Below are 15,387 nucleotides of genomic sequence, written 5' to 3'. Positions count from 1 at the left end.
GTGGGGAGGCCTTCATCCTGCAGTAGATACAAAATGGCCGATGGCGATGCTGTTAGGTTTGAATCTAAATAATATTCTTTGTGCACTTCCACTGAGTTAACAGTGGAAATTTCATGTTAACCGTGGAGGAGGCCATTCTGCCCTGAGTACAACTACTCTTGACCATGCAGTGATTGTGAGCTGAGGTAGCCCTCCGACTTGGATTTTAGGTGGCCAATTTGCTACGATGTTAGTCATCAACGCCGTGAAGGAAAAGGAATGGAACTTGTTTGAGAGGTCGTCCACCGAGGAGATGGAGTGATGAAATCTGTTTATGTGCAGGTGCTATGGGTGAATGACTACATCGCAGGATCATGAGATGTGATGGCAGTTTGAGGAGGCCTTCATCTGGCAGTGGATGGACGATGATGATGATGATCGAAAGTAGAATGACATTTTGAAAGTCAAGGTAATTTAAAATGACGGCTTAAAGAGTAATGAATGAACACACTTTGTTCTTCCTCTTTATTGTTGTTCAATTTAATGAAAGAGAATAGACAATATACGAATACTTTATAGAATAAATGCCGTGCAACTCAAACGTGTCACCGCCGCACATTAGACGCTATCGCTTTCTCACCGATACGCCCGCTCGCAATTCATTTATTATTCCTTTAAACTCATCGGAAGCCAAAAAAACGACACACTTTAAATTTAAAGCCTCGTTTAGATCAAACGTCTCACGAAGACACGTTGATCGGTCTTCGTTTTAAACGCTGCAGTATTTTCCGTAACATTTTCCTCCAACTGGTGAAAAGGGGGAATACGCTGTCAAACGTTCTTGCCGAAGACGCGGGGTGGTTTGGTGGGACGGGCTTCTGACTGGAGCTTGGCACGTGTTCAGCGCAGATCTCGCCGAGCGGTTTCATCCTCCGCTCGGAAACAGTAAATGACTGCTATTGGAGGGTGGATCCTTCATTGTTCTCACAGCTTTTTTGTTGTTGTTGCGGCGTGCACTGGGGACACACCGCTCTCTTGCGCTGCCGTGACTTTGTCAAAGCCATCCTGGTTCACATGTGAAACCGTGTTGCCACACCGAGGCGGGAGTGGTGGCTCCAAAGGTTAGTGCACCACGCTATGAACCCGGCGGTCCTGTGTTTCGATGGCTAACGTCATTGGTGAGTGACATCTGCACTGGTCCTGGAAACCCGACACCAACCCGCAATCACCAGCGTGGTGAAGTATGGTAAGAAAAAACCTTAAAAGACATGGCAAAAGGGAGACCTTCAGCCAGCAATGAATTGATCAAAGGATATCAATGAGTATTATTATCATCATCATCATCATGTTTTAGTAATTGGAGTGAGCAATAAGTGATTTGCTTGAACTGATACATTAGTCACTTTTACGTTGGTTAAGGGGATTGAGGAGAAAATCAATCCTGTTATCCATATTTATTCGTGAATAAAAGTCACCCAAAAGTGATCTCTTGCAGTTTACGATCATCCTTTATTCCCATGTCTCTTTGCGAATAAAAGAACGCGGTAGGATATTCATCTTATTATACACGTTTATCCATTGAATTTCCCATCTCTTGGCAAGTGTTTCACAGCTACAGTTTGCTACTTCACTGTTACTTGGTCACCAATCAGTGGTGAAGTACCAAGCCACCATGTTCAAATAAACTAGCCAGGCGGTACCACTTTCTGGGTTTTTTGGCTCGTGCTGTACAGCATTATTTCAGTACGGTGTCCAACGTTTCACTCCACGTGCTGGGAACCTCTTCAGGCTTTGACGAAGCTCCCAGCATCGAAGGGCCCAGGAGGCAATCTCGGCCAACCGGTGTGTCGCGCCAGTCGGCCAGACACCTCCTCTGCTGGCTATACCTTCAAGTGCCAAAACGGTGCCGCCCTGCCTCTTGAGATCTGACGGGATCAGGCTGCAGGTGCGATCAACAACAACAACAATCGCCATTCACCACTAAGTGGTGGTGACGTCACCACGACGCTTGTGTCAGGCTATGTGCATGTTGAGGCCACGTGAAGTGTCGAACGCCCGCTGGCAGGATGTCACGGGGCAGACCCAGGTTCCACGGGTCGACTGTGCCCCCTACTGTGCCAACTTGCTGTCCTTTAGCCACCTGGCGCTCCGTTCGTTGTTGTGAGCGTCGCTCCTCCCCACCCCATGGTTGTTGTTGAAGGCCGACTGCTTCCAACTGCCCAGTAGCATCCTTCACGAGCCTCCTCCACAGAGGCCGATCTTGACACTGCTGGTACCAGTCATCGGCAAGTCCACTCAGCTCCACATCCTCCCGTACCACATCACTCCATCTCTTCTCTAGCCCGTGCCGCGCCCGTTTATTCCCCTCGATCTGGCCGAACAAAAGCTGTTAATGCATGCGGTGACTGGGCATGCGGGTTACATGACCCAGCCACCACAGCCTTGCCCGCCGGAGGAGCTCATCGATAGGACTTTGTCCAGATCTTTCAAGGACTTGTGGGCTCCTCACACAATCCAGCCTGGTTAAACCCAGGATGGATCATAGGCAGGCCAGCCTAAATGTTTCTAACCAGTGAAGATGTTCCATTAGGGGGGTCCACGTTTCGCAAGCATAGAGAAGGGAGGGAATGACTGTGGCTGAGAAGACCTGAAGCTTCGTGCGGAGCGACAGACCAGGTAGCTTCCACACAGCGTTACGCAACCGATGAAATTATAATGCCGCTCAACTGATTCGGAGTGAGACCTCTGCTGTTAAACCGGAGCCGATCATGAGCACACTGCCCAGGTATGGGAAACTCTCCACTCTCTCCACAACTGCCCTATCACCAATTGGTCATGTGTGGGTGGATTGTCCGATGGTAAAAAATACCCAGGCAAGTGCTTAGTTTTGGTGGGGCTGATGGTAAGGCCCCACCTCTTAGTGGCAAGCTCCAGGTTCAGCAGCAGCGCCTCCAACTCCTCCTCTGTGTGAGCAGCAATTACCAGATCATCAGCATACATAACATGGTTGAGCAATAGGGAGCCATCCCTTGACCGCACCCGGGCATCGATCAGCCTCCCATTGTATCTTTACCAAGTGGAAATTCCTCCGGTACAGCTATTGAAGGCTTCACAAACTACGTGGTCGAAATAGATGTTAAATAATGTGGGAGCCAGAGGACATCCCTGTCGCACGCCAAGGTGTACAGGGAATGGCTCCGACTCCCAGCCACGTAGTTTTATCCGGGCCCGCTCACCATCATGAAGGTCCTTAATGATCGTGAGCAGAGTGTCAGGGACTCCGAAAGCACGAAAAACAACCCAGAGCCCAGGCCTACTGATGGTACCATCGGCCTTGACCAGGTCAAAAAAGCAGAGATGTAGGTCTTGTTGGAATTTCCTACCCCTCTGCTGAAGCGGACAGACATAAATATGGCACCTGTGCAGGACCACCGTTTCCTAAAACCACATTGGGGCTCCGCAAGCCTCTCCTCAGCGTGCCTAGCAAGGCGAGGTTGAATAATCCTTGCCAGGACCTTTCCCGGCATACTGAGGAGTGAGATTCCCCTGTAGTTGTTACAGTCTGTGCGGTCCCCCTTCTGAAAGAGGGGACCTTCTTAAAGAGGGGGACCACCAAGGCATCCTTCCAATCCTGCGGAATCCGTCCAGTGGTCCAGACTTTTGTTATGATGTCATGTAGGGCAGTCTGTGCACAAATGCCACCCTTCCTCAGCATTTTGCTTGGGAGATCATCTCTGTCCGGTGCCTTTCCTGGTCTCAGACTCCGGATCGCCTTCAGTACTTCCTCAACAGATGGCACCTCAGCCAGCCCCTCACAGAGGGTGACTTCTTCTTCCAGTATTTGAGGCACCACAGCCTCGGTAGGGTCATCCCCACTTTGTTGTTTTCCAGGCTGAGGGATTTCCCCTCCCCCAGGACCTCAGAAATGCTCATCAAATCTGCAAACCTGTTCCTGGGGGTCGGAGATTGGATCACCGTTCTTTCCCTAATGATGGTAATAGGTGTGGCGCTGCAGGTTACTTTTTTGATGGAATTAAAGAGCGATTTGTGATCGTGGGCCATTGAGGCAGACGCCATCTCCTCAGCAATTCGCGACCTCCAGCCATCCTTGCAACGCCTCACAGCTTTCTGAACCTCCCAGCAAAGGATGCGGTAGGCCTCCTAATTTTCCGACGTGGGATGCTGTCGCCGATAAGAGTGGGCCTGTCGCTTTTTCTCAGCCAGCCTGAACACCTCCTCTGTCAGCCAGGGCTCTGGGGAGGTCTGGACCGTGTTCCCAAAGCAGCCACTGCAGCTGCATGAGCCACGGTCCTAAACCTTGCCCATTTCTCCTCGACATCAGGAGGAGTCGGGGACAATGCCAACCCCAGCCACAAGCGATGATGAAATTCTCACTTGCACATTTCATCAGCTAGCTGAGACCATGCCACTATGGGTTGGAATGGAGTCGGTCCTGGGTGTACACCCACCACAAGAGTGGAAGAATGCCAGGCGCATCTTACAGATGACAAGTCGATGGTTAGTGGGCAGATCAGATCCACGGTAGTGTGGCACATTAGGAATGGATCACTCTATTAAGTATGTCCTTGTGCAGCAAGGGAGTAAAGTGTGGTTCTGTGAAAGTCCTGATGTGCTGTGCAGTGCATCAATGCATGTGTGTACAGCAGCATGTGATGACTGAGCCGGGCCTGTAGGTGGCTGGCAGGGTTATTGAATGACCACGCGGATATACCAGTCACATGGTTAATGGCGGCTCGGGAGCAAGGCTGGTTGTAACACACGTGTTGTTGCATTTTACAGGTAAAGGACCCAAAGGTTGTTTTTGATCGTTATATAAATGTTCTAGACTTGTTCTAGACTTTAAGCTTGGCTTTGAATTGTTCGTTTGTGATATATGCAATTAGAGGCGTTTTAGCACTGTGCATTGTAAAGAGATGACGCACTGTAATTAGTTACTGTCATTGTAATTCTCTAACTCTAATACTGTTTAATCTATAACCATTGCCCATATACCCAGAGTATAACTACTTGCAATGCTATTGAGAATAGAACACATATAAAGTAGTAAGCTGTACAATGGTGAGATACAGTACGTATACTGTACACATACAGTACATATAATGGGTGTAATATACCGAGATAAATGGATGGTATAGATAGACATACAGCTTAGGATTAAAGTAATAGTCGAATAGTGATGTGCAAATGTGATTGTCAAAGACAAAGATGGTTTATCAGTAGTAGAATTGGGTTTAAGAGAAAGGGTTAATGAATAACCGCACGGGTAAACCAGTCACATGGTTAATGGCGGCTCGGGAGCAAGGCTGGTTGTAACACACGTGTTGTTGAATTTTACAGAGTGGCAGTGCTGTTCTTCCCAAGATTAACCACAATAAATAAATGTGCTTGCCCTCGATTTGGAGCACCTGCCCACGTCCTTCATTTCGAGTGTGCAACAGTAGGGCCTGGTGTCAAGGACATGGACTTCGCATCCACTGTTCCGTCACTATGTAGTCCAGCAGATGTTCTTGCTTGGACCCGACATGCATCCATGATGTTGTGTGGATGCGCCGATGCCGGAGCAGCATGTTGGTAATTACAAGCCCATGGGCTGCACAAAAATCTAGCAACCTCCTACCGTTGTTATTGAGCTGATCTGCCTTCCAATCACTCCAGACCAGGTGCCAACATCAGGTGCGGTCAGGACACTGTGCGACATGCGCGCTTTGATTATTGATTTGTTTACTTTTCACTTCCCACCAATTTGCCGTGGGGGCGGGAGTGGGAGCGCCGGGGGACCAAGGGATGTACGTTCACGACGTCTCTTCACATTTTGCGAGTTTATACGTCTGCTCAGAATAGCAAGACATCGAGGTCTCGGAAACTTGTGAAGGCTGGCTCCCGGGATGAGGCACGAGGTGTGCGGACACTTACATTGTCTAGATGACAGCGCCGCAGGCTGCGAGTGCTGTCACTTCCAGATCCCACGCCAGCTTAGCTTTCTCAGGCCCAGCGAGTTAATCTTCTGCTGTGGAAGTTTGGGTTTTTTTTTTATTTCGATATGCCAGCACCTGCCAGGGTCCCCGGGTTCAAAGCGTGCCTCGCCTAAGCAGGGCTCACACGATGGTCGTTTCCACGGTTTAACCCCTTGGCTCGCCGTTCCAATCGCCGCGCTTGCGGAACACCGTGGCGCTTGCGGAACGCCGTGGCGCGAGCGCGAGCGACACGGAAACTCGCGACCTTGGTAAGGAGTGTCCCATTGTGATTATGTTGCTGCGGTCCGAGGTGGGGTTGGTGGACCATGCGTGGATGGTTAGGGACTCTAACGAAACATGGGCTTATCTGTTTCCGGAGGGTTATATGCGAATATTGAAGGGCTTGCATGGCACCACACGTTTAAGAATCCATATATTTTTTTACTTATGCAAAAAAGTTTTGCTTGAGGTTATTATAGTGAATACAACTATACAACCGAGAATGGTACAAGATAGATGGTAAAAATATGACAATAAGAAATATATATTTTGAATTGTTTAATCATCGCCTGCAATTGCAGCATGTATTTACATTGTTACGCTGACAATTGGGAGTGCGTGAGTCACCTACCTACTGGGAAACAAGGTGACATAGAGGCAGGCAGTGCATTAAGTAGGTTAATGACTTGTTTTGCGTGGCCTGTCAGCTTTTTTCCCAGCCGCTTGTAAATGTTCCGCAGACGCTCCAGCTTCCTTCCAGGTCATGTAAAAACACTCAAAAGAATTTGACAAACATCCCAAATGTGTGCTTGCCACACTCGAATAAAAGTTTATATACATATTGTTTTTACCTGCGTGTGCTTACGAGACACTCGATGAATACCAACGTACTGGCGGATTGGTAGTCGATCGCATGGTCTGAAGGTTGCGAGTTCAAATCGTGGTTGGGGCTGCCGCAGGCCATCATCCCTTCGGGGGACGATAAAATACAGTAGAACCCCTTTTAATGACCACCCCTGTTAAGGGCTAACCACTTAACTGACGGGCCTCCATAGAGCCCAATTTGAAGTGTATAGTGTAGTGTATAGTAGTGTATATAGAAGTGTCGTGTATAGTAGTGTAGAGTAGAACACCTCTTAATGAACACCCATGTTAACGACTAATTGCTAAACGACGGCCCTCCATAGAGCCCAATGGGTTCGCTTACCGACCATTCCCCTGTTACCGACGGGCTGTTGTAGGTACAGTGAATATTAATTGATGCATTGATTAACCATGTTTCTTTTAATATGTGTTTATACCGTTCTTAGTATCTTTATGTCTTAATATTCATTGTTTAAATATTGTCAAGTATGTTTTTTTGGTGAAAATATCTAACTTTCTATGTAATTGAACGCTCACCCCTCGTGTGCCGCGCCAGCCTTCGTAGACGCTGCTACTCGCTAACAGCGTTTGCCTCAACAGTTTGTTCGGGCTATGGGGGGGGGGGGGGGTCTTTGTCTTTGTGTGTTGTATTCTGTGCAATCATCGAGAGCTGTTTAGATTGTGCCTACGAGTCCATCGTCGAGATACTTGCTCGTCATGCAGTAGGCGATCGCTTGTGATTCCACACCTCGTATTCCTCACTGGATATCAACTTGTTATTGGACAGGCCACCACGGGGGAATCATTGCGTGGTCGTGCGGGTTTGCGCGCGCGTGTTCACCGCACGCAGGATGCTGATCCTGGCGGGCGTGGACGTGAACCGGCAGACTCGGGTGGGCACGGCGCTTCACGAGGCCGCCCTCTACGGCAAGACCGAGGTGGTGCGCCTGCTGATCGAGGTGAGAGCCAGGTGACCGCGAGCAGGTCACACCGGGGCGACGCCGCCTGCCTCTTTCCGCACCGCGGGCGGCGCTCGCCGGGACGCTGGGGGTGGGCGTTGCGCCGTCAAATGTCCCTTCGTGACCCTCAGCCCCGCCGCCCGCACCACCGCAGCCTCAACATTCCACTCCCCGCCCGATGACGCTGTGGCCCAGTGGGTGGTTCCGTTCGCCGCTTGTTGCAGAGGTCTGCGGTTTGGAATTCCGGTGGCCGCCCTGTTTAGTGCGGCGGTTTGCGTGTATTCGCCAAGATGCATGCGGTGGTTTTCGATGCCGTTGTTACTCCCAGGTGGTCCTTTAGTGGCGAACTCTTTGAACACGTTTCATCCAGACGGCGGCGATGCTCTTCGTCTTCAACATATTTCCGCTTCGAACAAATCGCAGCCCAATCCGGACATTCATGCTTTTCTCATGAATGTTAGACATATACACCCAGGGAAGTTATTTGTATATCAGACGAAATTGAGGTGTTGAAACCCCAGTTTGCCTGCCTGACCGAGACCTGACATAGTTAATTTATCCATAATAGAGATTTTTTTGGGTTATATTGTGTAAATATATAAACGTGTAGTTCATTTACATCCCCCGTGGCTGTAAAATGTACCATGTGAACAGAGCCTCAACACACGTTGGCATAGCTCCGATTTTTCAGGACCACCTGCATTGCAACTTGAAGCTTCGTTTCTTATACATCCATAGAACAGTCCCTCCAGAAAAACGCGGAGTTTTTTGGTGATTGTTGCGGGAAAAAATCGTTGATTATGCGGCACGTTTTATTAAAAAATGCGATGGAATATGCGGGATATTTATGCAATTTTATGCGATTAAATTGCGGGAACTTGCAAAAATTGCGGTTTGATGAAAAAGAGAAAAAAAGTGATTCCCCCAACACCCTATTCACTAGGCTACTACTTTAATGTAAAGAGTCATTTCTTATCACTTCCTATGATAAGCAAGCATACTACATCACAGAAAGTGCTGGGAATATTTAAGTTCTCATCTTGTTTTATTTCAGACCTTAACAAACAGATGGCTCAAACTTACAAAACATTGAGTCGAACAAGTTCTGTAGCTTTACAAAATGAATATGCTACAACTTCTGTAAAAATGAATAAATAAAATATTAAAAAATAAAATGTGTGCTTCCTGTTTTACAGAGGTAGTTATACAAAACAGACATCTTCTGTTAAAATAAGTGTTTTCAGTGCACCGTAACGTAAGCAATACAGTAACAGTACAGTCTTACAGTAATGTAAATTTACATACTACTAACAAAAAAGTGCAATCTTACAACTGTAAAGTTGCATAAACTCTTCATCATGGTTTCATTGGCATCGCGGGGTATGCAGCTTTTCAATGATGTCGCGTAATGAGTGACGTCACTTCATAATGTTCCCATGGCAACAGGGGAAATGGCTGCGCTTGTGTGAAGTAAACGCAACATTTTTCAACTTTCTGCTAAGATATATGTGACTTTTTGCAACGAAAATGCGGGGATTATGAAATCATGCAAGCCCGCATATTTTGCGCGCGGAAATCTGCAATTTATGCGGCGAAAGTGCGGCGTATTTGAAAAAACGCGCCCCCCGCATAAATATGCGGACTTTGGCTGATTTTGCGTGGAATCTTGCGATCGCATAATCGCGTTTTTCTGGAGGGACTGATAGAAGAATCACTCTTTTAATGTGTCCATTGTTTATCGAAACCCCTGGGCTTGGTTTCTGGTTGGCTGGATGAAATGCTTGAGCTGAGTGCGACCCTACTACTGGAGCCCGATTTCTTTTTAACATTGGGGGGGGATTTCAATGGCTGGGCTGATTTCCCCAAATACAAATTAGCCTCCCAAGCTCAGTGACAATATCCTTGGCCTGGACTTTAATCAAACTGTCAATGGCCCAAGACATACAGCCCGCAGATACACTGGATATAATATCTTCAGCACAAATCGCAGTTTATATTTTAGACATCATTCGGGTAAATCGGTCACGTAATTTTCTAATTTAATTTAAGTTTAGTATTGAAAGGTGTAACCTGTACTCATCGGGTTAAAAATTAAAATATTCGAATTCTAAAAATAAAATTTTAACGCCAGAAAGCCTGACACCGTTTTTCTGCAGGAGGAACTGCGGGCTGTTGACTCCATAGGGCAGCTTTGCTGAATTCGTAAATCTATATATAGTGCATCACTTACCAATTCTCTTGACTCGGTGGCTCCCAAAGAGCAGATTCGTCCTCAGCGTTTGCCCTCTGAACCATCGTTCGCGCAACATCGGACTATTTTCAGAAGACACGTTCGCTCGGCTGAGCGACATTGGCACAAAACATCTCTGCTAGCTGATGGAATTGTTCTCAAGCCGATCAGGAAACTATCAGCAAGCAATCTCGTGAAGGAGCATTGATATTGCCAAAAGTCGACCCCGGGAATTATTCAGGGTTGTTGGGAAATTATTCAACTCTCAATCTACTGAACAGACTCTTCCCAATTCAGTGGAAACCTGTCATGCTTTTTTTTGTTTGACAATCAAATTCATGATCTTAGAAATGTCCATTTGTCAAACATCTGTTCAAGCCCATTGTGGTTTTCAGGAGAGAGGCCCAGGCCCCGAATCTTTTCCCGAATTCAGACCGGTCAATTTGTCCGAAATCACAGCAAACCTTGATTAGATGAAGCCCGCTTTCGGTGACAGTATCGTCGTTTGCAACAGCAGGCCATCGTGTGACAGCGTCATGGTCTGAATTTGCCAAATTTGGTTACACTGCAAATTACTAAATTTTAATCTGCATAGCAAACTGAACTATTAACGATTTTTATTTTCCCAGGTAAGGCCCACTGAGTTATATACTGTAGCACTTTTTTCAAAGCGACCTGACCACAAATGATAGCTCAACAAAGTGGCCGATTTGGAATTTTCTATCAGCCAAATACTCTAAACGCATGTTTCTAAATGTGGAGGGAAACACCAGAGGACCCAGATAAAAAATATACGCGACCACGGGGAGAACACGCAAACTTCAAATATCCAGCCGTCAGGGTCGGGATCGAACCTGCGACCTGTATACCCGGTGAGGTAGTTAACATCTTTCCACCGTGGTGCCCCCAACAACATCACCCCGACTGAGAAAACTTGGCAGGACTTTCCTGAAAAAAGAGGCATAAGAATCAGTGAGGCTCTCATGGGTAGACAAGCATAATAATAATCCAGCTGTTACAGTGGCCCACACAACGGATCTACTGGCTACCCCCATCTGTGAGGAGCTGGAGCTAGACCTGCTTCCGCATCAATTGTATCTCCATCATCATCATTGTACATAGCAGGAGATTCAAATGTCAGCAGTAGCAACAATCCTAACAACATCATCATCATCATCATCTCCACCATAGGAAGGAGGATCAGTTAATCATCGTCATCATAATTTTGTCCACCTCCGTCGCCGTTCCAATGAGCTGAGCGAGCTGGGCGGCTGCAATGAAAAATGAATGTGCAGCACTGTGCTCACACTCTGACATGTGCTCGCCACAGGGACAATTTAGACACAGCCCCACGGTTCGCTTGTCACCGCTACCCGCTCGTACCTGTGAGGAGGTGACTACCAGATCGCTCTGTAGGGTGAGAAGTGATTGTTAAAGTCTAAGGGCAGAAGCGATCCCCGCCTCTGCAGCCACCACACGAACTCTGCCAATTCAAGAGGCACGGTTCGATTGAAAAACAATTCATTCCTGTCATGTCTTTAATGTCTTGTTTGCGTTGTCTTTGGTATCTCTCTATCGTGTTTATACAGTTTGTGTTTGCTCCATTTGCCCAAATGTAAGAAGTACAATATAATTTGGTTTGTAATCTGTAATTATTCTGGCAGATAGTGATTAAGTTTCCCTTGTGGCCCAGTATATGACAGTACAGCAAGTATTATTGGGCCTTTCGGTAAAGTCACGTAGATAGTGATGTTATCACTAACCCCGCCCACTTCGTTTATGACCCTTGGGCTACACCCATTGCAAACCTTTAAAAACAGCCTGCCTCAGCAGCTTTCCCACTCTTTGTCCTACTGATGACGATTGCTTGTGTTGCGATCGAAACGTCGTAGTTTTTTGTTATTTTGTTATTTTCTTTTAACCTATCTACGTGACTTTACCGAAAGACCCAAGAATATGAATTCCTGCAGTCACGAAAGCTTTAAGTCACGATAGTACAACAAGTAGACTCTTGATCTGTCCGTGTATATATTTTGAGTTGCATTCTCTTATAAGAGATGGTTTTCTTCAGGTGTTTTCAGTTTCCTCACAGCATGCAAAATGTATGCCAAAAAATGTACGAAACATCTCACGAAATTGACCTACCGGTCCAGAGTTTGAAATGAACGCTGCTTAAATTATGAACTCCCAGAGGGCCGTGCAGCTGATGGGCTGTGTAAGAAATGTATGTTCTGTTTGGAGAGACATGTGTGAAGGAGACGGTTTGCCTGCTGGTGTCAGGTTGGGCCCCTTGAGCCAAGAAGCCCATTCTCAATGGCGACCCGGCCAAAGTGGCCAAGCACGTTTCGTGTGAAGGCAGGGTCTTACGGGGCTTTGCTAAACCACGAGACAGGTTAAACATACTCCTGAGAGTCACACATGCCGAGGGGCTTGCAGTGGCAGTGGCTCGCGGTCGTGACTGCAATTGCTGCACTCGAGCAGATGCAATTGGCCTGCACTTTAGTCAGGCCCGAGTACAAAGTTTTCAGAAGAAACCACGTGTGAATTGTGTTCAAATGCCACCAGCTGTGATGGGTTCACTCACAGTCCAGTACCCTCCTGAAAAACGAGTCTTGAGGCTTTCATGAAAAAAATATAACTAACTATAATAATTACCTTTATCGTCATCATGACCATCAGTCAGGATCAATATCAAAGTAACAGGGACATTATCTTAGCAATGCTTATTGAGTTTTTTAGGTTCAATATAAATGGTACCGTTATAGATCTTCGAAATGGTGATTGAATGCCAATAATTACATTGTGATTTTACAGTCGGGGCTGTGGCGCGTGGGTGGCGATGAAGCCCTTACTGTTGTGGTGCCCATCGTCCATTGTCTCGTAGAGTGGAGTGAACGTTCACATCCGGAACTCGTACAACCAAACAGCGTTGGACATCGTGAACCAGTTCACGGGGTCACAGGCCTGCCTGGAGATCAAGCAGATGCTTCGTGGTGAGTGGAGTGTGCGCCATTATCGACTAAAGGGACGGGAGAAAAGTAAAATAATAATACAAATATATATTTTAACACGAGTGTGGATTTACCAGGTTGGGCTATAACCATCGCCGTTGTGAGAGGCATACTAGGTGTGGTGCGCTGCACAGAGGGAGCAGCATGTGGTTTGCCTTTCCTGTCCAAAAGTTGAAAGGACCACTTACCATGCCTGCTCTCCATTATCCCCCTGTACCAAGGGCGGTTTCCCACTGGCTATTTGCCGTGCCGAGTCGTGACCAGAACGTAATCCGCCGGCCTCACAAGGCACCCGAATTTATCTCGGGACCGGGGGGCAGGGCCGAGGCCAGGGCGAATTGACGCGTTCGACGCACGCCACATCGGTCGGCAACACCGTCGCCGCGCCGTTTCGCAATGCGGCGCAGCTCGGCCGCTCCTGCACGTGGAAAAAACAATGGGGCCCGCCTCCTGGCTCGCGATGGCCCCGGCACCGCCCCAAGAGCGCCACGGTTGAACCGGCGGCAAAGGGACCGCGTCGGTCTGGGGGGAGGGCTGCCTCGACATCAACGTCTCGCTGACTTGCGCTCGCTCGTCCCCTCTGCTCTGCGTTGCGTTGCAGAGGCGACGAGCATGCTGCAGGTGCGCGCACTGCGCGATTACTGCAACGTGTACGACCCCACGAGCCTGAGCGTGAAGGCCGGCGAGGTCATCACGGTGAGCGAGCACTCCGCACACACCTCCTCGCACTGCTCGTAGGGACCGTTGGAAAGTTCATGCAGCTCCAGGTCATCGAGCGGCGGCACATTGCGCGTGGCCCGTTTCAGCACCCTCGATTCGGCAACAAAGACACTGATTGGGCACGCCAATGGCTGAGCGTGTGGGCTACGTCTCACCGCATGCACATTTGACACGATGCAAAATGTTATTCTGCATTTAGACATGACGATGTCGGTCTTGGTAGTTGTCTATGGTTGTGTAGGTGTTGTCAGCTGTAGTGCAACGGTTAGCACGCTGCGCCATGACCCGAGTTCGATTCCCGCTCGCGGTCAATGCAAGTGATGATTATCATCTGGATCGGTCCTGGGCCTCCACCATGTCGACTCAGCCTCAAATGAGTACCTGTGGTGCGATGTGTAAACATTGCCACTGGGGAGACAAGGAGGCCGAGCGTGGTACTGGCCACCTTCCCCCTCGTGTACTGTGTGAACCTTCATAGAAGCTCGCTAACAGCACTTGCCCCAACAGTCTGTTAAAGGCTATCGGGGAATCTTTGTCTTTGTAGGTGTTGGAGCAACATCCAGATGGTCGCTGGAAGGGATACATTCAGGACAGCCGAGGTGCGGACCGCGTTGGATTCTTTCCGCCATCCGTCGTGGAGCTGGTCAGCCGGAGAAATGGTACGGTCTTATTTCCACACTCCCGTGGCACACCCCAGGGCAAACAGACATGGTACGGTCTCACTTCAACACTCTGGACCACCCCAGGCAAACGTAAATGGTACGGTCCCATTTATACACTCCCTGGACCACCCCAGGCGAAGAGAAATGGTGCGGTCTCATTTCTACACTCCCTGGACCACCCCAGGCAATACGGTCCCATTTCTGCACTTGCTGGATAACTCCAGGCGAACTGCCAACACAGATTCTGTATTCATCTCTCTCTTTGGTGATGAATTATCAAGCCACAGTGTGGCTCTGTGTGTTCTATTCGTGAGCCCAGTTACCATGTCATTATCCAATAATTTCAATGTCTTGAAAGCAAACCAAAATACGAATTTGTCATGTAACAAAGTGCTGTACCTCCTAATTAGCTCACCATTTCGCCAATTCACATCTCATAACACTTTTGCGACAAATCCACAATACAGGTTTTTTTTGTTTGATCGCATAAATATGAATGTGTCGTTAAACCGGCCAGCACCCGACACAGCCAATTAGTAAGGCTTGTCACGTAAACAGAACAAGCCTGTCTCATAGTTTTACCATCCCTAACCACCATTACATTGTCGCACTGGTCCTGTTCTCCCCCGCAATGGCACTCCAGAACCACTGGCAAAAAATCCACGTCGCTGTGGAACAAAAACGACTTACGTGACTTAAACAAGAAAGGCTACCACCTGTTGATGTCCAACCAAGAGGTTACAGCTTCACTCACTCAGAAACTCTTTCACTCGCCCCAGAAAAACGATGGCAAGATGGTCGTGAGTCGATCCTGCTAAGGATTTCAACTCACGGCATGACGACTGGAAAGCCTTCTTGCTGTTCTTGTCAACTCAAAGCCCAACGTAGCCACGGTGCAGACGGCGCTCTGTTTTGCGTTACGATGCAGAGAGATGTTTCTCGCGACGTTTTTACCTTTCCTCACGTTGCGAAACTCAAAAAGTCACG

General features: G+C 48.1%; 1 protein-coding gene across 5 annotated transcripts in view; it reads left to right on the top strand.

Moving 5' to 3' along the window:
• Positions 1–15,387, top strand: part of LOC133345308 (caskin-2-like) — a 418,730-nt gene that overhangs the window by 349,187 nt on the left and 54,156 nt on the right. For all 5 annotated transcript variants that reach the window (XM_061555995.1, XM_061555985.1, XM_061555959.1 and 2 more), the window contains 4 exons: positions 7,669–7,777; positions 12,892–13,000; positions 13,620–13,714; positions 14,283–14,397. In XM_061555995.1, coding sequence (XP_061411979.1) covers positions 7,669–7,777; positions 12,892–13,000; positions 13,620–13,714; positions 14,283–14,397 — 428 coding nt within the window. The remainder of the gene's footprint in view (positions 1–7,668; positions 7,778–12,891; positions 13,001–13,619; positions 13,715–14,282; positions 14,398–15,387) is intronic.

This window comes from Lethenteron reissneri, chromosome 3 (genome assembly GCF_015708825.2).
Source record: "Lethenteron reissneri isolate LAM-NWPU_2019-01 chromosome 3, ASM1570882v1, whole genome shotgun sequence".
Taxonomy (NCBI): Eukaryota; Metazoa; Chordata; class Hyperoartia; order Petromyzontiformes; family Petromyzontidae; genus Lethenteron; species Lethenteron reissneri.
The sequence above is the reverse complement of the archived record's forward strand: the minus strand, read 5'-3'. Positions and strand labels throughout refer to the sequence as shown.